This window comes from Aotus nancymaae, unplaced genomic scaffold, assembly GCF_030222135.1.
Source record: "Aotus nancymaae isolate 86718 unplaced genomic scaffold, 86718_ANA_hifiasm-v0.15.2.pri h1tg000020l, whole genome shotgun sequence".
Lineage (NCBI taxonomy): Eukaryota > Metazoa > Chordata > Mammalia > Primates > Aotidae > Aotus > Aotus nancymaae.
Genome location: NW_026988432.1, coordinates 15,525,388 through 15,552,602, shown reverse-complemented (window position 1 = coordinate 15,552,602; position 27,215 = coordinate 15,525,388). Strand labels below are relative to the sequence as shown.

At 33.5% G+C, this 27,215-nt stretch overlaps 1 protein-coding gene across 11 annotated transcripts in view; it reads left to right on the top strand.

The window, feature by feature from the left end:
• RELCH (RAB11 binding and LisH domain, coiled-coil and HEAT repeat containing) overlaps positions 1-27,215 on the top strand; it is a 124,372-nt gene that overhangs the window by 77,507 nt on the left and 19,650 nt on the right. For 4 of the 11 annotated variants that reach the window (XM_064379062.1, XM_064379061.1, XM_021672028.2 and 1 more), the window contains 10 exons: positions 666-813; positions 4,920-5,076; positions 5,653-5,776; positions 7,628-7,676; positions 9,789-9,868; positions 13,504-13,610; positions 14,583-14,682; positions 19,140-19,222; positions 20,007-20,070; positions 21,646-21,784. In XM_064379062.1, the coding sequence (XP_064235132.1) occupies positions 666-813; positions 4,920-5,076; positions 5,653-5,776; positions 7,628-7,676; positions 9,789-9,868; positions 13,504-13,610; positions 14,583-14,682; positions 19,140-19,222; positions 20,007-20,070; positions 21,646-21,784 (1,051 nt within the window). Of the gene's footprint in view, positions 1-665; positions 814-4,919; positions 5,077-5,652; positions 5,777-7,627; positions 7,677-9,788; positions 9,869-10,338; positions 10,441-13,503; positions 13,611-14,582; positions 14,683-19,139; positions 19,223-19,720; positions 19,804-20,006; positions 20,071-21,645; positions 21,785-24,153 lie in introns of those variants that run through there. The other 7 variants (XM_021672027.2, XM_064379060.1, XM_064379068.1 and 4 more) reach the window with 6 other exon arrangements.

Sequence of the window (27,215 nt, the reverse complement as noted above, 5' to 3'; positions counted from 1 at the left end):
ATATGTGGGAGCTAAAACAGTTGATCTCAAGAAGGTAAAGAGTAGAATGGTGATTACCAGAAAGGAGATGGGGGAGTAATGAATAGAAAAATACAGTTAAATAGAAGGAATACATTCTAGTGTTTGATAGCACAGTAGGGTGAACATCGTTAACAATAATATATTGTATTTTTCAAAAATAGCTAGAAGAAAAGATTTGGAATGTTCCTAACACAAAGAAATGATAAATGTTTGAGGTGATCCATATCTCAATACCTTGATTTGATCATTACACATTGTTTGCGTGTATCACAATATCATATGGTACCCCATAATATGTACAATTATTTATGTATCAATTCTAACAAGAAAAAAGATAAAGTGGTTCCTGGGCCTTACTTTAATTTCTTAACCCTAACTTACAAAATTTCAAAAGATAAGGCCTTCTGTAATGAAGAAGTAAAATTATAAAAACCATTCCCTACAAATGGAAATGACTGATATTTACTCTATAGTTTTCCAGATAAAAGATTCTGCCACTCTATAATGCCTTACTGTTTGTTTGAGTCCAAATACGGATCCTTAAATCTTTGATTTGCCACAGAAAGGAAGAACATCATACATAAATCCAATTAGCAATGTATCTTCAAAAGACTAAAATTAGCTTCCACCTCCTTATGTTTCAGGAAGGAGAACATGGGCTGGATGAACACAAGCTCCACATGTATCTTTCTGCCTTGCAGTCCTTGATCCCATCTCTCTTTGCATTAGTGCTGCAGAATGCACCTTTCTCCAGCAAAGCCAAGCTTCATGGTGAAGTGCCACAGATAGAAGGTACTGAACTTAAATTCTAGAAGGAAAATGTAGAGGACAGCTTAGCTTCCCAAAGAATTGCTTTTTATTAAAAATCTAAAAATCACCTTATATGATAGCCTAATTACTAAAATGTATTATGTGTGTAGAATCTCATGGTCGTAAGATTATATGATACCTAAGGTAAACAATATGGCTTCATCCTTTATGGATAAGCCCCATGGTCTTGTTTTAAAATATTTATACTTTCTTTTTGCTCTTAATCTATAGTCTTTTTTAGCCTTTCTGGGGAAACTGAAATAAGTATTTCCTTCCATGAATAGATCTGAGTCAATAAAAGATTCATTTAATAGTTATTAGTGCCAGTATATGAAGCTTGTCATTTCTGCTTTCTTTATATTTTCTTCCCCAACTTTTTATTCTTATTTTTAATAGAGGAAACTAAATGTAATTACTTTTTCCTACTATGTCCTTGTTAGAAAGAAATATAAGCATCGGTGGCAGAATTTTTGTTTATCCAAAGAGGAAATGTGACTTACTTTCAGAAGTACATAAAATTGGCAGCAAAGACCAGTATTTTCTTGTTGTACTCTCCAGGTAGCTAGTAAATGACCTTTGAAACTTGGCAGACAATTGATAACCATGTTTCATCTTAACCTCCAGGACAAATGCTATAGACACGCTATTGCTATGTATCAGGCACCTTTGCAGCCTTTTCCAAGTTGTGAAATTATCCATGTCTCTTACTGGTTTCTAATGGACAAAGTATTATAACATTGAGAACATCAACAGACAATTAATTTTTTAAGATTTCATTTTCATATAAAGTAAACTGTACACTACCTATAATCTTTGGAGTATGATGCAGTGTGTCCAAAGATACATGAAGCCATGTGATAAAAATAGTGTATACTATTTGAATGTCAGTTTCATTTGGAAAATTGAGAATGAATGGTGAGTTAATTTAACGTTTTGAAATAATATTATTGAGGAGAATGAAAATTTAAACTCTAAATAAGACTTCATAAAGCTCTCACAGCTGGCCACTTCAGATTCTCCCCCTTTACTCTTACTCATTTAGGTTTCATCCGCCTAGGGATTTTCCTATCTTTCTAATTCCCTTTTTCTTTTTAGTTTTCTGTATTCATTTACTATGGCTGCCTTAACAAAGTACCACCAAGTGAGTGGCTTAAACAGGAGAAATGTATTATCTCACACTTCTGAATGTTAGAAGTCTGAGGTCAAGGTGTTGTAGGTTCCTTCTGAAAACTATGGGGTAAAGGCTGTTCTGGGCTCTCCCCTGGCTTCTGGTGGTTTGGTGGCAATCTTTAGTGTTTCTTGGCTTGTAGATGCATCACCCCAAACTTTGCCTGTATCTTCACGTGGCATACTCTCTGTGTGCTTGTTTCTGTGTCCAGATTTCCCCTTTTTATAAGGGCATCAGTTGTGTTGGATAAGGGACTACTTCAGTATGATTTCATCTTATCTATCTACATCTATATAGCAACACTATTTCCAAATAAGATCACATTCTCAGACACTGGAGGTTAGGACTTAAACATAAAAATTGGGGGATAGGTGGAGCATAATACTTGTTATCATTCTCTCATTTATTTAACAAATGATTCTTAAATGTCATCTATTGCCAAGCCTATGCTGGAGATTAGATAGAACAGTACCATCCTGAACATATTCCTTCTAATACTTGTGGGATTCCTTCTAACATTTATGTGGCATTTTCTTGTGATTGTCCTTTATTTTTCATTCTTGTTGACTCAGTTTAACTTTCTAACTTTCAACAGTAGCTATAAATGTTAATGTTACTATACCTTCATTTAGGTTACAATGTATTTATTATAAATGAGAATTTATTATATCCTCATTTATGGTATATCTGTGTCTATATGTCCATTTATATATGCACACACATATAATTTGGGTTATAATTTGTTATGAATGAAGATTTGTTTTCTCATAAAAATGGTAACCCATATAAATATTTTTAGTACCAATTTATTATACAACATTAACCAATATTTATGTCAGGCACTGTTTTAGACACTTAGGACACAATAATGAATAAAATAGATAAAAATTTCTGCTCATAGAGCTTACATTCTGTTGGGGGAAGAAGATGCACGACATCTGTTATTTTGCTCAATATTGTAGTTATTTTGTTGACAATATAATGCTAGTGTTTTGCCAGCCTATTAAAATTGCATTCTGGGAACATTTCTGTGTTGTAATTTAGACACTCGATTTTTTTTTAAATAACAGTTAAATAGAATAATATTTTGAAGCCCCTGGACCTTTCTGTTTGCTTAGCTATAATCACTGCGTAATCCATGTAATTGTTTATTTTCCTGGCACTGCTCTGCTTCTGTTGGACCTACCTTTTAAATACTCTATTATTTTCCAATAACTTATCAATATTTTTGAAGGAATAACATTCCTTTCATCATAGTATAGCAAAATATTACCAATATAATAGAACCATATTTAAAACAGATATGCTTTGACATGGTACAGAAATATAAAGTACAAATATCCTTCACCATTCAAATCTGTGTGATTCCTGGGCTGGGAATTCAAGCAGAAACCTTAGATAGTGAGGGATACCATATTATCCACATTTATTTCTTTGTTTGTGTAGTATAATGGCAAATAGAGAGTTCAGATAGCCAGAAATAACCTCTTTTGTACTTAATACATTGTTAAATGCCTGGTACAGCATAGAAATACAATAAAATCTTTGTTTTGTCATTGAATATTTTAAGAATTAGGTGCAATTTTCAATTTTCTTAAGTTTAATACTTATCATTAAGACATTAATATGTTTTGAGAAATGCTTCATCCTTTTGTGTCTTTTTAGGATATTTTACTTTATGTAGGAGTTGCCTCCATTAGAAGTTTCGGACCAACAGCTAACGTTGATGTGCATTATTTATTGAATACCTATCCAAGAAATGTTCCCTTAATACTTAATAAAACCTGGTATCTGGCCATGTGTGGTGGCTCATGTCTGTTAATCCCAGCACTTTGGGAAGCCAAGGCAGTGGATCACCTGAGGTCAGGAGTTCAAGACCAGCCTAGCCAACATGGCGAAACTTCGTCTCTACTAAAAATACAAAATTAGCCAGGCGTGGTGTCATACACCTGTACGCCCAGCTACTCAGGAAGCTGAGACAGGAGAATCGCTTGAACCCAGGAGGCAGAGGCTGCAGTGAGCCAACATTATGCCACTGTACTCTGGCCTGAGTGAGACACAATGAGGCTCCATCCAAAAAAAAACTGATATTACTATCTGTAGATCATAGATTTTATTGATACATTTAAACTTTTCAAATATACTAGTGTGTGTGTGTATATATATATATATATATATATTCATGTTTTATTTATAGAATTTTAAAAGTAAGTTTTTCAGTTTTCTCCAAAAACATTCAAAGTGTATAACATAGGACCTTGGTTATAATATCTGTAGTACACTTTGCCGTATCTTACTAGTCGCTGGCTTTAACATTTTATGTTAATATTTTTCAAACTATGAAAAATGTTTTTTTTTTTTAAAAAAAAGCATTTAATAGTGAGCATTAAATACTTAAACCTGTTCAGCTAAAGTTTTAAGGCATTTTATATTATTATTCTCTGGTATTAAACAGTTTTTTCCCTGCTGTTAACCTGTTAGTTCCTTACTCCCTGAAAGAAACATGCTATCAATTTACTATTTCACTGACATAAACAGTCTAGTAGAATTACAAGTATTTATGTTTTTTTCAAAACCAAACTCAAATCCATGTTTTAGCTAACAGTCTTATCTTTGGAGCAATTTTAATTTAATGTAAGTGAAATTTTATTCTTCAATAGCAAATCATTTTATTACAGTATTCCATTTAATTAGTCTTGTAAAATCTTTTGGTATTCATTGGATTTGTTCTCATATCACAAGAATTTCTTGATTTTCCTAAAAAATGACTTCGTTAGTATATTTCAATTTTATATTTAAAGTTTACAATAAGAAAGTAATTAAATATGAGGAGGAAGGATCTTATTTTCCTTTCAACAGAATATCTAAGTTCCCATAATGCCAATTTCTATGTGATTTATTTTGCTTCTGTTATGTATAGTGACTAGGTTTCCTCGGCCTATGTCACCTCTTCAAGATGTGTCCACTATTATCGGAAGTCGTGAGCAACTGGCAGTGCTACTACAACTCTATGACTACCAGCTGGAACAGGAGGGTACAACAGGCTGGGAGAGTTTACTGTGGGTTGTCAATCAATTGTAAGTGACCACCTCTGTATTACTTTGAATGGATGATAACTCTTATATTTAGCCTTGGCCCTGAGAACAAAATATAAGAAAACTTTTAAAATGTAACTGGGCATCATTTATGGTAAACAACTTTAGGACACAGAGGACTCACACCATTGGATATGTAATTTATCTGAGAAGAAGGTGCTGCTGTATTTTATCCAGATCTATCTGCCATCTCATTTGTCCTGTTGTGGCAATGGATTTTAAACTACATCCATACTTCTCATTTTTGAGGCTAAAATGATGCCGTGTAAAGCCAAGCTCTTATGTGAAGCATCAGATCCATAGATTTGAGTCACATTAACTCTGTACTCAGAATTCTACCATTTTCCATATATTTTCTGGCAAACAGTTAAAATTTATTTTTTAAAGTGTATACAGTATAATGTAATCTCACAACATTTTCAGAGGGTCCCAAACAATGCCTTTCCTTTCAGAGAATGAAATAGAAGAGGTTGTTAGATTTGCATTGTTTCAGAAATTGGCAAGGAAACAGTAATTTATATGTATCCCCTGCCTATTTTTCTTTCCTTTCATATTCAGGTTGCCACAACTTATAGAAATAGTTGGCAAAATTAATGTTACTTCAACTGCCTGTGTCCATGAATTCTCCAGATTTTTCTGGCGCCTTTGCCGGACATTTGGCAAAATTTTTACAAACACTAAGGTAAAAACTTGTATTCTATGTTTTCTTATATGAAAAAGACATAGAAATGTAATGTGTTAACACTGTAATAGAGTAAATAAAAGCATGAACCATTCTTTTATTTAATTCACTTCTTTAGTATCTTAGAATACTATGATAGTAAAAAAAAAAAAGTTCTAGTTGGTAATATTCTTATCTTTACTGATTTTCAGTAGATGATTTAGCCTAAGCTTAGTTCATACCCAGACTTGGATATAAGCTTTACTCATTGTGGATATCCTCAAAGATTTTCAATGTAAGTGTCAGCTACAGAACTCAGCCACAATCCTTTGAATGTGCTGCTGGTACTTAATATCACCGGTTCAGGAAGCGGCTGTTTGCTCAGGACACTTTGGTAAAAACCTCAAGTGATTGTGGAACCACAGCAACTTATATATAAAACTTGCTGCGAAGATACCACCTCTTAGAATAGCATGGACACTGGAGATAAACTCTACATATTTCAGTCATTACCAAAAGTATCTTTTGTCACATATGCCTATACAGGTTATTTTGTAGTTTCAGATATTAAAATTGAAATGTCATTAGATCCTAATGTATTCATTAATCCTATTAAACCATTTGTCTTCATAACATTTTGTTAAGCCAGTTCTTTAGAGAGCTAATAAAAAACATAAAAAGATACAGTTTCTATAATCAAATGTTAATAAAGACATTTAAAAGGTAAGCATTTTAATTATTAAATTTGATTTAGTGTAGCTCTTTACTATTAAATCTATAGCTGAAACATTTAAAGCAAATAGTGTGATGTAAGGAACTGGACAAAATTCAGAAGACTTAGGTTATGGTCCTGTGATCTGTTGACTAATGTTTGTGACCTTTAATAAATAAGTCAAATTATCTAGACTTAGTCTTTTCATGTGTAAAATGAAGAATTTTTATAGAAGTGTCTTTTACTTCTATAAGTATGATTCAGTAGATGAATCTTTTAACATTGGACTTTCTCTCAGTTTAAGCTAAATGTACAAATTATGTGCCTCACCCACAGAGAGGAGGGCAAACACCAGACCTTGAAGTTATTATAGGAAAAACAAAATTATTTTATGTTTTTCACTAGCATTCAGTTGTTAAATAAATATAATTTGATTTCTCTGTTATCAGTATTGGCAAAAATTGTTTGATATCTCCAAAACAAGTAGCTATTCTTTTTTTTTAGAAAAGCAAGTAGGAATCCATTTAGTCACTTAACAGTAAGTGGTTGTCTTCAGTGGCCTGAAATCTATGATAACTTTAATAATAAAAAATTTAAGCAAGTCTTTGTTCTAACTTAAAATATTAAAACTAAATTCTATATTTCATATTTAAATTTGAGGAGTTACAATAGAAGATTAAGATAAATATCACATGATGACTATGATACTTACTGAACACCTCAAGTGACTGAAATTTCCTTTTCATTTTTTAAAAATACAGCCAAATGCTTTTTTCAATAATTCTAACCATATAATATCTACCTAACTAATACTTCTATAACCAAGTTCAGTTTTAGAAAGCAGTAATTACAACTACTTAAAATCATGTTGGAAATTATTTTAATTTAATAAGAGAAACCAGAGGCCATTCAGAAAGTAGTTGCTGACCTGAGCTGATCTTTTTCAAAAATTTATCCTTAAAGTTTTTATTTTCAGTAACTTGACTTTTTTATCCTAAGACTCATGATTAAGAATTATTACATTTCTGACCACTTGCCTCAAGTCATCTATAAAGCTAAATAAGTAAATAAATAGTAGTAGCAACAGTAGTAGACATTTCATTTAGTCAATTGGTCCATTGAACCTGAGACTTTTTGAATCTTTTCTTTGGGTTGCTTAGGTAAAACCTCAGTTCCAGGAGATTTTAAGACTATCTGAAGAAAATATTGGTAAGTTTGTCATTACTACTTTTAAAAACAATTGCATTTCTTTATGCAGGAAAAATACTATGTTCTCCATATTTTTAAATTGTATAAATGAACTTGCAAGTACAATCAAAATGGAAAATGTATATTATAGAGTTCTTGGTTTTTATAACTATATCACATCTAATATCCTTCCTATGAGGTGGCAGTGAGATTAATTCCTGTCGATCTGATTGTAAATATATACCTTCATTGTAACCAAGTTGATGTAAGGCTGAGCTTTACAACCTGGGTACTCATACCTTTAGAGGTTTGAAATAGTATATTCAAGAGACTAACAGTTATAAAATAAGTTGCATCTAATTCCTAATTAGTTATTTAATACTTTTAAAAATTAAACATAGTAGAAAAGAACAGTATATATCCATATATGTTTTCAAAATGAAACATGAGAGAAACTACAGGCTCGACTGTGTAGCTCCAGCTACTTTGTTGATAGTTTCCCTCATCTGCCTTAAGAAGTCTAGTTATGGTGCCATTGGCCTCAGGACTTGTTCACGTATGGATCTTGTGTCACTATGTATTTTTCTAGTTTCTAGGAATAAACTGTGGAACATGTGTAGCACCCCCACCCCCATTTTTAACTTGGTTGATTTTGAATATATATAAATATATATAGATATATAGATATATAGATAGAATATAGATAGATAGATAGATAGATAGATATAGAGAATACACACACACACACACACACACACACACACGCACACACCCGTTAGTGGTTTGGGTTCAATGGTCTAGAAAAGTCCATTTTTGGCAGTCCTCAGAGGTAGTCAGAGAATGAATAAATTAATTATTTTAAGCCTGAAGACACTGAAGAGATTTTGCAAGGGGTCAACGGGGGTGGGGGGGTGGGGGACGACAAATAACTCCTGAAGGTTATTTTTAATGTCTTTTTAAAGGAATGATATTTGGAATGCCTAAATTGTTGGTATTATATGTTTATTGTTAATGATTGTGATACATTAGTGAAGAAAAAAGGTAAATATTTTAAAAACTGACAGCTTTTGGAATTATTAGTTAGCCATGAATGTTTAGCTGTTGAAATAGGAAGTAATTATTAACCCTTGTATGTGTAGTCCATATTTATGAATATACTTTAAGCTTATGTTCTGACATTAACATCAACACTCCCCAAGGAAAAGGTACTCTTACCAAGAGAATAAACAAACATCAAATACTAACTAATGTGAAAATGGAACTGCTTTTTTGCAAAATTTCTTCAGGGCAGTTAGTTAAATAAATCTTTTCAACTTAATTTATTTATTTGGTACCCTCAGGAAATAATTGAAAGCCATATAAAAAAAATAAGTATAGTAAAAAAATATTCTTGGGAACATAACAGCAAACATAAAGCACTTAAAACAGTGCCTCATGATCAGTAAATAAGAGCTCTGGGTACTGTGAATAATAATTAGCATCTCATTATCATTGTCTACAACTTTCCTTTTGGAATTGTCCACAGAAGCTGTATAAGAAAATCTCTTTTAAAGCAGTCTCAGGGCACACAACTACGGTTGCATGCTTTCTCCTTTTTCTCTGCTTTACTTAGCATGATTCCTTCCTCCTCCATGAAAATAATCAGGATTCTGTCTGGCTGAAAACCCTGTTGAGGATGATGCAGGAGGGGCTCAGGAAATCAGGCTAGTATGGGAAACTACCTCCTATCTAGAAACAGATCAAGTAACATATATCTAGGTGTTTTTAGGTGAATGCCTTTACATTTTACCAAACTGAAAATTGAAAACATAAAAATGTTGGGTATCTGCCTATATGGACACTTAGAAGACTTTCAAGAGGAAAGTTCTGATTTCCAATTATGGAAATCAAGAGTATAACATCTTGTTTTGCTTATTCATGTTCTTTCCCATTTATCTGAAATGTTTTTGCTAATGGCTCTTCAAGAAACACTTAAGTTGTATTTTACAACCACTAATAAACATGTTTTTCAAAGTAATGACAATATTTATTTGTAACCTCGTAAACAGTTGTAATTTTAAATATAATCACATTGTGATTTTATTCTTTACACTTAAAATATACTTATTTTTTAAATTATTTTAATAATTTTAGATTCCTCAGCAGGAAATGGGGTCCTCACTAAAGCTACAGTCCCCATTTATGCAACAGGAGTCCTTACATGTTATATTCAGGTAAGGGAAAAATTCTGATTCTCTAGTAAAAGTCTTTCTTCTATTTAGAAAAACACCTAGTATTGTGCCTTCTCAACGTGTATGTATGTGACATTGCTACCAATAAAGGAAAACAATTTATAATTTTTGAAAACAATTCAATAAATAATTTATAATGGATAGCATATATGAATAATAAGGGCCTGACTAAAACCTCAGTTGAACAAATAAATTTAGAGATTATGAGCTTTTTGATATTGTGTTAGAAGTGTTAGATTGTACTTACTTAGTAGAGTTTCTTTCCGTGCCATAATGTTTTTATAAATAAATGACAAACAGAACACATGTGTTAGATGAACTAAACTACAAAGTGCTGTAGAATACTATACCTTATCAGCATTTTTAGCTAAGTACTTTTTAATAATGCAGGTTGAGTATCCCTTATCAAATGCTTAGGACAAAAGTGTTTTCAGATTTTGGATTTTTTTCAGATAAAGGAGTATTTGCATATACATAATAAGATATTCTGGGGATGGGATCCAAGTCTAAACACAAAATGTATTTCATATGCACATTACACACATAGCCTGAAGGTAATTTTATACAATATTTTAAATAATTTTGTGCATGAAATAGTTTGTGTACATTGACCCATCAGAAAGCAAAGGAGTCACTGTCTCAGACACCCGTGTGGACAATCTGGTTGGTTGGCATCACCATCGTTCCTGACTTTGCATTTATATGCTACAAATAAGCAATCGTTTTCTTAAACTTTTTCACATGTAGGTACTTAACAGTAAGAAAATATAACATATCATTAATACAGTGAAAAAATAATGTCCTCAGGGTAAGCACAGTAGCATCACCAGAATACCTGTATCTGCTGTTACACAGCAGCCACAGCAAATGACGACAGGCTTTCACACGCAGCATCAATTTGGTACTCACAAAGTTTCAAATTTTAGAGCATTTTGGATTTTCAGATTAGGGATACTCAACCTGAAAATTTATTTTTCTTAATTTTTACTGCATAACAAATTACCCCAAAACGTAATGATCTATTATAACTGTTTCATTTGCTCATGATTCTGCAATCTGGGCCTCACACAGCTTTCTCCTCTGCTGTTCTTCCTGGTGGTCACTTCTGTTGCTGCAGTAAGTGGGTTAGCTGAGGGGGTCTCCACTCTAAATAAGTCTCAGGACCTCTCTCTTTTCACATGGCTTCGGAAGCAGCAGAGCCAGACTTACCACTTGGTGGCTAACGGCTCCCAAGAATGAAAAGGCAGAATCTGCTACGCTAAAGCTTAGGCCTAGAATTAGCACGTCATTTCTACTGCAGTCTCTTGTTAAATAAGTCACAGGCCCAACCCAGATTCAAACGAAATGAGGGAAGTAAGCCAGGATATGAACTAGGAGGTGTGGTTTAGTGATGGCCACCAATATAACAGCTGCTACACTCTACTTAACATTGTTTTAAGTAAATAACATATGATCATGTGTCTCAAAGCATAGTAGTAATTTTTAAGTATAAGGCAGTCCCACCAGTAAGGTGGAAATACTGACTCAGGATAAAGCACTCTTAGAAGTTAACATGTAAGAATGAAGAAAGAACACCTTTTCCAATGGTTTCCTGAATTTTTAACCTAAAATACATATTACCTTGCAACAGAAGTTGTTATCACATATTACCTTGCAATGGAAGCTACAGCTCTGTTAAAGGGGCACAGTATTCTTTTAAATTTTTCTTTTCTACCCTAGTTTCTAATACTGCCCTGATATGGATACTATTCTGTTTTTAAAATATTTTAAGTCATATATGTTAATAAAGTGTGTCTGTTTTCGTAAATTTGTGGCGATCAAAGATATTAAGTCCGAACAGTGCCAGACACAACAGCATACCTACCAGTCTCCTCTTTAACTTTGGAAAGTGTCCTTGTATAATGTGTGGTGTCAATATTTTATTCTCTTTTTCACCCTCTTGAAGTTTTGTTAATATTTTTATTTTGACCATAAGTAACATTTTAAATCATAATAGTTAACTACTAAGAACAAGGTTTGGCTCATAGTAGGCCCTCAGATTGGATCTGTTGAATAAATGAATAAGGGACATTTCTTTTGAGTCATTAGGAAGTCATTATATGTTATTCATATCTGTAAAGAGATAAGAACTTTTCAACTTATTACAAAATAAATAGTAAATTGAGGTAGCAATCACAGATTGCCGGGGTTATTTTGGGAAGCACACCAGTTAATGTTTATCTTACTGAACAAAAATTTTTGTTAGGATAAATCACAGTAAACAAAAATTATCTTGAATCAAATATATAAGCAGTATTACTTGTTTTGAGATTCCGAAAATGATAAATAAAATTATAGCAAATTTTTAAAAATCAAAAAAATTCATACTTATTTAGAAGTCTTATTTTGTACCTCTTATTTTATATTTAAGTTTTTCTCAGATTTCCAGTTTGTTTTCCAAAGTTATGTCTATTTTATATTTGAAATAGTAGGCAACTAAAAATGGGTGAAATCGCAATTCCAGCATTGCCTTGATGCTAATGTGTCAGTGTCTACTTTTTACTAAGTAGACTTAGTAAACTGCAGGGCTTAAAGCTGTTGTATTCATCCTTTTTTCATGTTAACCATTACTTTTGTCAGTCCTTATCTCTACTTCATTCTAAACTAACCTGATTATGTAGGAAGTAAAAAAGGTAGGTGATAATCCAGTTTTCTTCATGGATCTATTGATTTGTTGTAGACCTCCTATGATCTGTTAAAATTTACTGTAGACCTTCTGTGTCCCTAATGTCAATTTGACTTTATTATGTATTTATTTTCCAACAAACTGTCAGATTCCCTTCCCCTTCATATTGTGGTTAATTTAACATACAAAGTTATTTTTTTTTTACTCTCTTAATTTAGCAGGTTTTCTTTTTCTAACATATTTTCTGATTCTAAAAGTAATAGTTCATTAAAGAAAGTTTTGAAAAATGCAAACTGTTTTTTAATCAAGGTATGCAACTGTTTCTTAAAAGAACACAGTAGTCTACATTTTACCAAGCGTGCAGTTTTCACCACTAAGATAGTCCAAAGATAATTTCTTAGAAATCAGTTTTCTACTATTTTTTTCTACAGGGTGTAACGATTCTAATAGTTTGTATTATATAGAGCCAAAATTCATGGGAACTAAAATTGGTAAGGTAAATTTTAATGTAAGATTATACCTTTTAATATTCTAAATCAGGAACATCCAAACTTTTTACATTGATGGAAATAATCTATAGCTGAGTTATCCAATCAGTTAGGCACTTGCCACATGTGTCTATTAAGCCTTTGCATTGTACGCAGTTTGACTAAGGAACTGAATCTTTCACTTTACATATTTTTTTATTTAAATTTAAATATAAGTAGCCACATGTGGCTAGTGTCTACTACTATATTAGACCACAGGTCTAACTTGAAGAATCAGGAGTCTTTGTCTTCATACCGTTCTGACCATAGATATGCTTTTAATAAATATCTTTTAATTAAAATAGCTTCCAAATTTGGATACTTTCCCCTTATTTGGTAACATTTTCTAATTATAGATAGGTAAATATGGTATTTAGTTCTAATTGATTGTTTGGAAATTCATTATTAGTATTTTTCCTCTGTAGGAAGAAGACCGAAAACTGTTAGTTGGATTCTTAGAAGATGTAATGACGCTGCTTTCATTATCTCATGCTCCTCTTGATAGCCTGAAGGCTTCTTTTGTGGAATTAGGGTAAGAAATAACAGCTTATAGTTTGCTAAAAGGCATATAAAATTTTTAGATTGGATTTCTAGAGTACATATTTTAACTCTAAAGGATTGACATGCACACCCGTTCTCTTGGTTTTGAAACTTCAAGGTTTTTTGTGTGTATTTTAGTTTGTTTTTTGTTTTTGCTTATTTGTTCATTCTTAATATTTTGTAATCAATACATTGTAATTTAAAAAGTAGGGGAAAGGGTGCAGACATATGTTTTCTTTCAAGCAGTTGGAGAAATAAAATCAAATACAGATTTGAAGAAAATTTAGTTTCCCAGAACTGAAAAAGGAGCCCCAAATGAAAGCCAGTTTCTTTGGCTCCTATTTTCACTCTGTTTGATTTGCTTAGTCCTGCTCATAATCACATCATCTGGCTGCTAAAATAATTTTATCTCAGTCTTTACTAAAAACAGATCATGCATTTATTAATAATACCACCTTACGTTTGCATAGGCATCACAGCCGACGTACCCTTCCATACAGATGGTTTGAGTTGATTTTATTTGATTCTACAACAGCCATGTGACATAAATAGGATATGTACTGCTTCCCCAATTTTTATAGATCCAGAAACCAAGACCCACAGAGGTTGTAGCTTACCCACCTGACTCTTAGTTCAGTGTACCTTCCTTTTTTCTCATGGAGAAATTTGTTGTTTCTTCATAATTTTAACTTGCATGCTATTAAAAAGAGTGGAATTATCTGTCACAATTGCAAATTCTTAGAGAAGTTAAAAATGTGATTTCTGAATATGCTGAAAGATTGTGGTTGAATAAAGAAGGTGACATCCTTTTTTAGAGAATCTTAGTTGTAACCTATCTAGCCAAAGTAATTCCATATGTTCTGCAAATATTGTTGTCATTAATATTTCTTATAAATACAGTGTTTTTCAGTACACTGGGAAGGGACTGTGGCTCTCAATGTTAACACTGTTTTTTTTCTTCTAGTGCAAATCCAGCCTACCATGAGTTGCTATTAACTGTTTTGTGGTATGGCGTTGTCCATACTTCAGCACTCGTGAGGTGTACTGCTGCTAGAATGTTTGAGGTATGTCAACAGATGCCTCTGTTGGTTTCAATTACAATAATTTTTTTTTAGAAGAAGGAGAAGGGTTTTTTTTTAATGCTTTGCATATCATGTTATGTTCATATATATTTTATGGCTTTGAACAGTGTCTAGTTGTGTACTGTGTGATGGGGCAGAAATTTAGCTTTGACATATTTAAAAATGTTTTCTCGCCTTACTGGTTCTTTGACTGTTATTCAGTTATCACTTTTATTTCTCTAATTATCTTTAAAATCTTATTAATTTCTGACTTACATAACTCTTTCAGACTATACTTTTCTATTTACTGAGGAAAATAAACTGAAACAACAGGATACCTTCAAGTTGTGAAATATAGTTGAATTTATCAGTAGCATTAGAAAATCAGTTATTGCAATTATGGAAATGTTTATTTTATTGATTACTCTTACTTAACTATTCCTTAACATTTCATATGTAGAATAATATCCCAATACATTAACTGCCCATAGAGTTGTAAAAGAGAGGAGACCAGATAATTTACCTGAATTGCATTAAACTGCCACCTACCCAAGTTAGGTATGAAATTGAAATAACTAACTTTTGTACCCATCATGTAACAAATTATATCATAGCCCTAGTATGTTTGTGAGGGGGGTGCGAAAAGGAGGGGGGCATTAGAACTTTATTTGAGCACTAAAATTGGTTTACTCCTTCTTGTTGATTTTTAGTCTTGCCATAAAGCCAGGCTGTCTGGGTTCGGTTTTCATCTCTGCTACTTAGTGACTTTGTAAATTACTTTGACAAGGTTGAACCTCTTCGTACCTTAGTTTCCTCATCTACAAAAGAAAGTTGATAATAAAAAGTATCTGTCTCAAAGTATCAGTCTCAAAGGATTTTTGTTAATATTAAATTAATGCTTGTAAAGCCCTTAAAGCAGTCTCTGGAACTTAATAAGTGCTTATAATAGATGTTTACTGTCATTATCTTTTTTTTATTTATGCTATTATTTCACAAAATATATGATAGTAATAGGGGACATATACTTATCCAAACTAAAATTGCCCTAATATGCATGTGATTCTTAAAATACCTAAACATTTATTTCTATAAAAAGAATTGGGTAGTTCAAATCTTCCTAAATATCAGAATTTCTCCACAATTTAAGATAAATTGCAATTGGAAGGATGGGGTACTGATATATTTAAAATATATGCTTTCTAAAATTTTGAAATATATAAATTAGATTTGTGAATTCAAGAAAATTACATTATCAGAAAATTCTCCATCCATGTTATTCCCTCAGTTATCAAACAAAAGCAGTTTTTTAAAAAGCCATAATCAGAGGTTCTTTGTGAAGATGAATAGCAAAGTCACATTTGGTTTTATGTCTAGCACAAGGTCCTTCTGGGTATAAATCATTTTGATTATTCAGTATGCTGATAAGGGAGCATTACCATGAAAGAAAAGTCATTCATCAGTCCTTCCTCTCCCCAAAAAGAAGAAAGTATCCTTTTAAATGAAGTGCTATTTCTTTAGTACACTCTCTTCCTATGATTTTATTCTAAGCTCATAAAAGCTGTTTCTTTTTCTTAAATCCTTTGTCTCTGAAATGTGTGTATGCACTGGTGAATCATACCATGTAAATGAAAATAAGTAAATAAAATGAAGTAGCCTCCCTTTTCATTTGTTTTGGAGTTTTTTGCTTGATTTGTTTGGTTTTCTGCCTTACTTCTTATATGTGGCTTATGTCTGGTTTTGGTTTCTCTGTTTGCTGTCAGTGCTGGTCTGGAAACTATATCTATGCTTAAGCAGCTGTCAGTGTCTTCTCAGGTTGTTGATGAACTTCTGGGTCTTATTTGAGAAACTATTTCAATATTTTTCAAATTCCTTTATGATAAATTTCAATGAGCATGTCAAAAAAATTGTCAGAGAAATTAAGGTTCCTTTCTTGTCAATGATTCTTATTTGAACTAAATTATATTAAAAGAATAATGGGTCATAAAATGTATTTTGATTCCAACGCTTTATAATTTGGAATTATGCCTGCTTACCCTAAAAATTAGTTAATTCAAAATAAAAACATATAAAAACACTTTCTTTTTTTAAAAGGTGAGACCAGAAACTGTTGAGAAGAAAGTAAGAAATGCATATACCAGGAACCTAATAGGATATGGTTACTGAAATTCAATACTAAATTTAGGTTAGCTTTTAGACAGCAGAACAAAAAGAGGGAACCCAATCAATCATATTATTCTCATGTAAATAAGAGAATATAAATTACTTTTTGAAGTAGCAAATTAATGAAATTATAAGAGGAATTTGTCATGTGTCATAAATTTTCCAAAAGATGCAGAAAAGAACTTCATATATATTTTAGGAAATTGACCATGTAACATTAAAACACAACTAAAAGAAGTCATGGATTTTAAGTCAGATTGGACAGAGTTCCTTTTCCAGCCCTACTACTTAGAGTCTAATACCCTAGACAAGTTACTTCTCTAAGCCTGTTTCTTCATCTGTTAAAATGTTGATAATATTTGTACTTCAGTGAAAAGATCAAATGATATATTGTGTTAAAGTGTATCACAATTGATAGCTCTTAAATTTACTTTCTGATTTTCTAGCTTATTAAAAAATTGAACTTAAAAAACCTACAGCAATGAAAAATTAATTTGTCCCCTACATTATCCTCTTTTTAAAATGCTTTTGACAGTCTCAAGACAGCAGAAATTTCAAGACACTGATACAACTCTAAGCAATCTTATTTATAAAATAATAGAAGAAAGTTTTATTTAACAATATTTGAACTCCTTTGTCCTATTTCTTTCTATCCAATATCTGTAATGTTTAAGATATTAAAAGTTCTTTGTCATTTTATTCCTGGCTAATTAATCTGTGTTTTTCTATAAAATTATTTCAAAATATTAAAGTAGATTCTAAAATGAATCAGTGGGTAAACGGTGAAAAATCTTTGCAAAATTAAGAATCTTCACCTAAAGTGAGCTACTTTCTCTGATGTCTCATATAAGAGAAATACCTTCACATAGGCACACAATGGTAGGGTTTTCTTTGTTTTTTGTTTTTGAGGCAGAGTTTTGCTCTTGTTGACCAGGCTGGAGTGCAGTGGCACAATCTTGGCTCACCACGGTCTCCACCAGGATTACAAGCATGCGCCACCATGCCCGGCTAATTTTGTATTTTCAGTAGAGATAGTGTTTCTCCATGTTGGTCAGGCTGGTCTCAAACTCCTGACCTCAAGTGATCCGCCCACCTCGGCCTCCCAAAAATCCTGTGACATCTTTGATCTTCTGTGAAGACTAGGTACTAGTTACTAGGTTAACAGATTGATGAGCATTTAGGATTAATATGTGCTTACATTCTGAAATTGAGAAGGGATTGCCCTTCTCTGTTGAACTCATAAAATTCAGTAATATTTATCAAACAAAATATATAGGCTCTGTATTGTTCTCTTGTTTTGCAATTTAGCACTGGTTGCTAAAATTATTTTGTGATTAGATTATAGAGAGCTAGTTCTACTCATCTTTTTTATTTCAAATTTTATTTGAATATATAAGAAATCTAAAAGACCTATTTAAGTATTAACTACCAAAAAGTTTTTAAAATAAGATCATTTCCTCCAAACATATCACAAATCATATGTTCTTGCAGTAATCAAAATAATTGAACTCTCATTTCTTGAATGCCTGTTTGTCAGGCACAGTATTTAAGTGTGTTATTTGCTAATTAATAGCACAACAGCCCTTTGAGGTAGATAATGATATCACCATTTTCAGATGAGAAAACTTGGGTTTCAAGAGATTATGGAAAATATTATGTATCTAAGACCACGTGGCTCATAAGTGGAGAACTAGCATCTGAACCCAGATCTGATTCCCAAGTGTAATACTTTCCAATAGACAGTATTATTATCTGTGTACCTCAAAAGAGAAAACTATATTATTTCAAAGGTTAGGAATTTTCCTGTTTGATTTTAAAATACACTTGCTATAGCTATAGCACAATAATAAGTGGCTTAGTGGTGGCTGCTAGCAATTTGAGTTTGGTTTAAAAACAGCCCAGTTTGTACCCTGTTGGTCATAATAAAAGCATACCACCTTACTTTGAGAATTTTAACCATAGAACACAATATGTTTTAAAGAAGCTAAAAAAGTATTCTTTTAAGTTGCATTTTGATTGACGTTGAAATTGCTTAGACTCTTTGATCAGAAGTCCAAACGCTGTTCAACTGGTGACAGAATCTGTTTTCATGGACTGCTAGGCTACTTAAGCTTTATTTTCTTCCTAAGCATTCTCTGCCTTTGTAAAGCACTCTAGTAGCAGTATTTGCTTAGCTTCTAATTTTGGTTTTGCTTTTGTGTTTTCTCTCTTTCTCTTGGTTGTTCCTTCCTTCTTCCCGTGGCGCACTGTTTGCTCTTTCCATGCATCACCTGTGAATACCCCCTGCGCTGACCAATCAGCTGTTGGTGAAGGGGGTGAATGAAACTCTGGTAGCTCAGAGGGTTGTTCCTGCTCTCATTACTCTCTCCAGTGACCCTGAAATGTAAGTGTCATCCCTGCCTTTTACATTCAGCATCCCTTTCAAAATGTGCCTGTCAAGAAATAACCATCAGCTCTTAAATTTTTTGAAGAATCTCTTTAAATCAATAATATTGGATTATGCTTATTTTAAACTTTATCATATTATTCTTTAAATATCATGGTTCTTTTTAAATCAACCCTCACCTTAAGTGTAATTTGGAGGCCATGTATTGAAAAAATATATTAGTAGTGTTAGTGCTCAATAAATACTTCCAAAACCTAAAATATGCTGATGGACTGTTTCTTTCAAGCCAAGAAGGGATGCTCTGCTAATCTCACTAACAGGTTGTTACCAGTAAGTGTAGTAGCATGAACCAAAGGCCTAACATTTTAATGTCTCGTGTGGATGACTAAACCAAGAAAGACCAATGAGTCTGCCTGCCCATCCTCAGTCACAGCTAACCCAGTTCTTATTCCAGTTTACCAAACCATTTTTTATTGCATGTTGACTGGTTTACAGCTGACTCTTCGAGGCATGAGTGAAGCGTTAGTTGACAAGCGGGTTGCTCCGGCCCTTGTTACCTTGTCCAGTGATCCTGAATTGTGAGTTTCACAGACTGCGACCTTAAGTTATCCTGTCTGTCTTTTTGAGCATTCTTCTTGGTCTGCTTTTTTTAAATTTATTTAATTTGTCATTGCTAGAGACTAATACAGTATATTTACCTTGTACTTACTTTAATATACATTTAATAATACTCATTGTTCATCTCAAAGCTTCAGTTTCTTTCTTTTTTTAATTCTAACAGCTCTGTCAGGATTGCCACAATTCCAGCCTTTGGCACTATTATGGAAACAGTAATTCAAAGAGAGGTAGGAAATAATTGAAATTTATTTATGTCTGTGTATGTTTGAGGTGATCTTGATACATGTGTTCGGTGGTAGGCAGCAGGGAGCATCTTATCTTTTACTTTGTGCCCTAGTTATGGGCCAGAGGAGGATCTCACTATGTGAAAACATGGTACCCTAACCAAGGTTTATTTCCATATCCTAAGGAAATCTCTAGTCTTTCCTCTTAATCAGAACATTAAGTATAGGCCAAGCTTTCAGGGATGTCCAAGGGAGAGAATATAGTCATGGATTCTTAGTTTCTCTTTCTGGTTGGGCCAGTAAAGCCCCTTCCTCATCCCTCTTTTCTACTCATCACTGGAGACAGAAACTAAAAACCATGGCTCCAGGCTGTTAAAAGCCTTAAAACAAAACAAAACAATAACAAAATAACGTGTGTTGGACAAGCTTGCTAGATGTTCTATTGTAAGCCTAACTGGATATTGCAGTTTTGAATAATCCTTCAAATCAGGTCTGGTTCCAAAGCCTTCTATTCTCCAGTAGGCTTCTGGCCAATCTACATAAATTCATGATTGCCAATGTTGCACAGATTTGAGGACTGTTTTGCCAGATAACATTAGGAACACAAATCTGTCTCAGTTACAAATGAAGGCAAGGGGGCACTTGTATTCTGATAACTGTGTCATTGATACCAACTTTAAAAGTCATTTAGTAGACTGGTATCCTCTTGTTGCAGAGTAGATCTCTGGTCAGACCCTCTGTCATGCCTGTTTCTGGATACCACCAAGGCCTTCCTTCTTAAATGTGTATTTTGATTCTGAAACTGATTTCAATATTTTTAGGTTCTCTTTGCAACACTAGCTATAACATACTTCTCAGAATTGGTATCAGATTTCTATTATTTGTTATTCTATTGGATATATCCTTAAAGAAATGAAAAACCCTGTAGATTAGAACATAATTTGTGGACATATTACCCAAAAAAGAAAAGTTTTAATAAAATGCCTTTATCATATAGATTTTTTATAACAAAAACTAAAGTTTTTTAGTTACAGAAAGAATGTTTTTCATTTTTTCACTTATATCTTTTACTGGTGAAGCCACAGAGGAAAAGCACATCATTCTGCAAAGCTTGCAGTCTTGGCAGAATTTCAACATGTTCTCAATCCTAAAATAAAAATGTCTTTTAGGGAAATGTGAGTAAGATATAAGTCATTAATGACTCATTGCTTTCAGAAGGTGAATAATTGGGTAACTTACAGTATGATTTGTTTTAAGAATTATAATTTAGATACAAAATCATCATAAACTTACCTACTTTTCCCTAAATCTGGTGGGATATTTTTTCTTTTGTTGTTACAATTTTTTCAGGAATATTTGTATTTTTTAATTAAGAATTTATAAACATAAGCAAAAGTAGGAAACTTTCTCTGAGCCAAAGGATTAAATACTTATTTAATTCCAAATTTCTGCTATCATTGGACTATAGGTTGCTTTAATCCACTGCTGTAAGTCATGTTTAATGTATGTCTTTCACTATAACAACACTACTCAGTTTTCAATATTCTATAAAATGACTGTACAATATCCAATTTTAAGTTGCTGGAAAGAGTGAAAATGCAGTTGGCTTCTTTCCTGGAAGATCCTCAGTATCAAGACCAACATTCTTTGCATACAGAGATCATAAAAACATTTGGTAGAGTTGGCCCTAACGCAGAACCCAGGTTCCGAGATGAGTGTAAGTTGCATTTTTCTACTTTATTTCCTGAATTGTAATGTAAGATCAATGCTAGACACTCCTCTGAGGACTTGTCATGTATTAAAAGTACATATGTTAAAGCCTTGTATACTGAAAGCCTTGTGTACCTTTTTCATGTGTTAAAGCCTTGTGTACTGAAAGCCTTGTGTACTTTTGTGTACTAAAGCTGAATGTGAAACAAGTTAATAATTGTGAATTAATAAGTATTGTTATTAGTGGATGGTCTTTTATTTTATTTTTTATTTTTATGTTTTGAGACGGAATGTTGCTCTGTTACCCAGGCTGGAGTGCAATGGCGCTATCTTGGCTCACTGCAACCTCCACCTCCCAGGTACAAGTGATTCTTCTGCCTCAGACTCCAGAGTAGTTGGGATTACAGGCGCCAGCCACCACGCCTGGCTAATTTTTGTATTTTTTTTTTTTTTTTTTTTTTTTTTTTTTTTTGAGTTAAAAAATATGTTTCTTCTGTTTATTTTTTTATTTTTTTTATTTTTTTTTTATTTTTTATTTATTTATTGCATTTTAGGTTTTGGGGTACATGTGGAAAACATGCAAGGTTGTTGCATAGGTGCATACGTGGCAGTGTGATTTGCTGCCTTCCTCCCCTTAATTTTTGTATTTTTAGTAGAGATAGGGTTTCGCCATGTTGTTCAGGCTGGTCTCCAACTTCTGACCTCAGGTGATCTGCCTGCCTCTGCCTCCAAAGTGCTAGAATTACAGGCATGAGCCACTATGCCCATCCTAGTGGATGGACTTATACCATATACTGATTGCTGTAAGACCTATGAAGAGTAACTCAAATTTAATTTCAAGTTATTTTAGAAATATTTCGTAATAACTGCCAATTGCTAAATACTATGCTGTCTTATATTTATGTTTTATTTTTAAGGAAATGTTTGTGTTTCTAGACATGTTCTTATAAAAAATATACCTGTCTCCCACTAAGCATGCCATTCAGCATGATACATGACTTTGTTTTAATTCATAGCTTGTTGATCTGCTACATGCTCTTCCACGATTATCTGCCTTTTTTCTCTAGTTTTTACAGAGTGTCTTTTACTGTGGGTCTCAATATTTCTGCCCACAATTTCTTTGGATAGCATCAAAGCACCAAGAAGTTATGACTCTAAAAGCATATCAGTTATCACTATTATATTTTAGCTCTTTTATTTTTAGCAGTTTGACATGCTCTAGAGAGGGCCACAAGTTGGGCCACTTAAATCAGTTTAGTTTCTACTACATTATTTTATTCTCCGGCAGACTGTTACATATCCAGGCTGGCAGATGACTCTTTAAGATAAGAGTCATCAACAAAAAATACTAAGTCAGGATTGGACTGCAGTGTCCAAAATATCGGTTGAGAGCATAGACACTGACCAAGCTACAGAAACGCAGTCATGACATTTTTTTCACTTGGTAAGTGTCTTCATAATTAGCCAACTAACAGGAGAAAATTGATATTTTAGTTAGCACTAGGGATAGTTTCACGTGTGGCAGGATCAAATTTACAGGTGATTCTAGGTGGGAGCTCTGAAGGTGCTTTGACTTTTTGAGGCTGTAGTTGCTCTGAAGTGAGGAGAATAACTCTTGGCTCCTGGATTAAGGGATAGGCTCAACAGGCAATGGGTCTTTGGTGTGTGCCATGTTGTTGAGTCTCTTTGGTGTATGCCATGTTGTTGAGTTAAATGGGTATTTGGTATGTTCTCAAGTTAAATGGGCTTTTGGTTTGTGCAATGTCATTGCATTAAATGGGTCCTTGCTATGTGCTGTGTTGTATAGTGAAAACTTTTCTAGAGCATGATCTGACCTTTTAATGTACATTCAAAAGAAAGACTCATGATAATCTGGTAAGAATTAATCTGGATTCTTATAGGATCTGCTCCAATTATTTTGTTGATTCTTTGGAATCTTTTGTTCTCAGTAGTTCTGGGACTATAGTTATTTCTTTTTTTTTTTTTTTTTTTTTTTTTTTTTTTTGAGGCGGAGTTTCGCTCGTTACCCAGGCTGGAGTGCAATGGCGCGATCTCGGCTCACCGCAACCTCCGCCTCCTGGGTTCAGGCAATTCTCTTGCCTCAGCCTCCTGAGTAGCTGGGATTACAGGCACGCGCCACCGTGCCCAGCTAATTTTTTGTATTAGTAGAGACGGGGTTTCACCATGTTGACCAGGATGGTCTTGATCTCTTGACCTCGTGATCCACCCGCCTCGGCCTCCCAAAGTGCTGGGATTACAGGCTTGAGCCACCGCGCCCGGCCTAGTTATTTCTTAAATTAAGCATAGTATCAATATCTTAATGTCTCTAAAATTTTCAAGAACATCTTAAAATAACCCTTCCATTTTATTTGACAGTTTTAATTGTAGAGTAGATACCCACCTATCAAATTCCGTAGGAGTTGTACAAGAGGAAAAAAGGAATTTTCTTCTCTTAATGGCCCCAAAATAACAATTAAAGGTTGGTTTGGGAACAGATTGAGGTTAGAAATTCCCACTGCTTGAATAGTTCTAGTAAACCATTATCCTTGAAGCCTCCTGCAACTTACTGTGTACCCACAGGTATGTCTTATACAATCTTCTTTCACATTTTGGTAAAACCAAATTTTTTAAAGATAAAAATTAGCCATTTTTTCCCCACTTTGTACTTACTTTCACTCAAGTGCCTTCTCTTTTACTTTTGAACTTTAAGTAATATAGTATTCTATATTAAGAACATAAAAATTGAAGTAGAACTTGTACGAAGAATTCAGTTGGCTTTGGGAGTTTGGAGGATGGACAGAGAATTTCTGGGTGGTCATATCTCCCTTGGAGTGGCATTTTTGGTATTTAGGTGTTTGCCCCTCTATTTCCTGGCTATTAGAGGACATTAGTTCTTTCAGTGGCCCTTGTTCTTTCCCAGTTATTAGTTATCACAGGGCCTTTATTCTTTTATTTTTAGGAGCCAGTTGTTTTATCTGGAACACCATAGAGTTGTTTTTTGTTTCCAGCTATTTTACTTAGTAAGGCTCTCTGAAAATGTTCAGTCATACATTGGAGATTTTCTAAAGTGGCAAGTTTCCATTTCTGATTTTTTCCCCCTAAGTTTCTTGTTTCAAGTCTGAGCCCATTTATTCAAACAAACAAACAACAACAACAACAAAAAAAAAAAAACCAGGACAAGATTCCCTTTATGACTATTGGGTCTACCCCAGAATATTTTTTGAAAATTTTCTGAAATACAGTTTTTGTGGCGGAGTTTTGCTCTGTCACCCAGGCTGGAGTGCAGTGGCACCATCTCGGCTCGCTGCAACCTCCGCCTCTCTGGTTCAAGTGATTCTTCTGCCTCAGTCTCCCAAGCAGCTGGGATTACAGGTGCGCACCACCACATCCAGCTAATTTTTTGTAAAGTACAGTTTTATAAAATCTCCTATTATCCTTTTTCCCTTTGCAATTTTAAATCTTTGTTCAATATGCCTAAAGAAAAAGGCTTCTGCAGTGACCTTATGTTATGTATTTCCTCTTTTTCTTTCCCACTGAAGGTCAGTTTTAGAATTACGCCCATCTGAATCAGTCATGGTGCCACATGTCCACAGTCCCAGCTACTCAGGAAGCTGAGTGGGAGGATCACTTGAGGCCAGGAGTTCAGCACCAGCCTGAGCAACATAGCAAGACCAAGTCCCTACAAAAGATTTTTTTAAATTACCTAGGCATGGTGGCACATACCTGTAGTCCATCTACTTGGGAGGTCAAAGCAGGAGGATCACTTGAGTCCAAGTGTTCGAGGCTGTGGTGTACTATGATTGCACCTGTGAATAGTCATTGCACTCCAGCCAAGGCAACAAAGCAAGACCCTATCTCTTAATAAAAAAAGAAAGAATTATATCCATCTGGATTATTATTAAATCACCTCCTGGTCCTTCATCTCCTACTGCTTTTGACCATCTGTCTACATCTGAAGGGTTAACAATTAAGTGAATTAATTAATACAGATGTGGTAGCCCAGGACAATATGTGTGTAGTGAAATCTGAATTCTATAGTAAAGTTCTGTCTGTCTTCCTGAGAATTAGGAATATCCTTAATTATGGCCTTTAACTGCCTTGAGACTAGAGTTTAAATGAACTTCTGTAGATTTGTCTTCTAGCCAAGCAATTTTAAGGGGATATTATGCAGTGTGATTGTTGCATTTCTAAAGAAAAGCACTGAAAAAGCTTAGAGACTCAGGAGAATATGGAAAAAAGGAACCATATATGAATAGATAAAGTGCAAGGATGATAAGTTTCTGAAGGTTTGGGTAGAAATGAACTAGTGCGTCTTTGAGAGAAAGTTAAGAGTCCCTATTTTGTTGAGGCCTCAGCATGCCAGTTAATGAAGTTTTCAACTGAATGTTTGGAGTTTTTGTCTCCTGATTTGTTCTAGAGCCTCTCATAAACATACTGTTATTAATTTTGACAAGTCAAAAGGTCCCCTAAAAATGATCATTGTTATTCTAAGTTTTTGTGGGGTTTTACTAAGCTAAGCATGAAAGTTGTGATTATTGCCTCAGCTTATTTAGGAAGCAGGAGTTTTTCCAAGAGAAGATTATGACTTTTATATACACAAACTCAGTGCAAACAAGAAAGGGGTCACTACAGTTGGTCCTCAGTTGATTCTTATGAGTGGAGTTTTGTGATCCTAGCAGAGACTGGAAAGGGGTTGTGTGACTGGTCTTGTGATTAACAATTTAACAGTCACTCACCCTGAAGCCATTTCTTCAAAGAACCCTGGTTTTAGTCGAAAGTAGTATCCAGAAAACACAATCTTAGGCTCTAGAGGTGCTCATTGCTACTGAATTGGTTTTTGTTTCTTGGACCGTTGCTTTTATTTAGCAGTAGGTTGAAATTTTATTTTACTCTTTGAGGATATTAAACTCATTGAGTAACTTGAAAACTCAGCCACCAGTGCTATTTCATATTGGTCTTTGCTAAGAATTTGAGAAACTAAAGCTAATAATAGTATTCTGAAGGAGTGAAATAATAGGTTATTGAAAAAGAATATGCTCTGTATTTATTTAATAGCAATGGTAATATTTTATTTTTATAAAGAAACTTATTTGAAAGTATAAATAATATAAGAGGCAAGTTGTTTATAATTATTTGGGCTTCATTTTTTCAAATTGGGAAGCTGAATTACAGTAAGGCCAAATAATTTATATACATCCTCATAATTAGGTAATAGTGACAGTGCCACAATTTGTTTCTCCCAAATGCTAGATCACTTTTTATTTTGAAAACTACTTTCTTCCCTCGTTAAGAAAAAGCAAGTATAAGATGTGGATAATCTTTTGAAGTCATTCAGAATTAAAATGAAATTTAATAAATTAAAGTGATAAATTATTTTTAAAGTGTATCAGGGTTTTATATGCGTGTTTTGGATAAAAATTTAACCCTTTCTTTTTTCT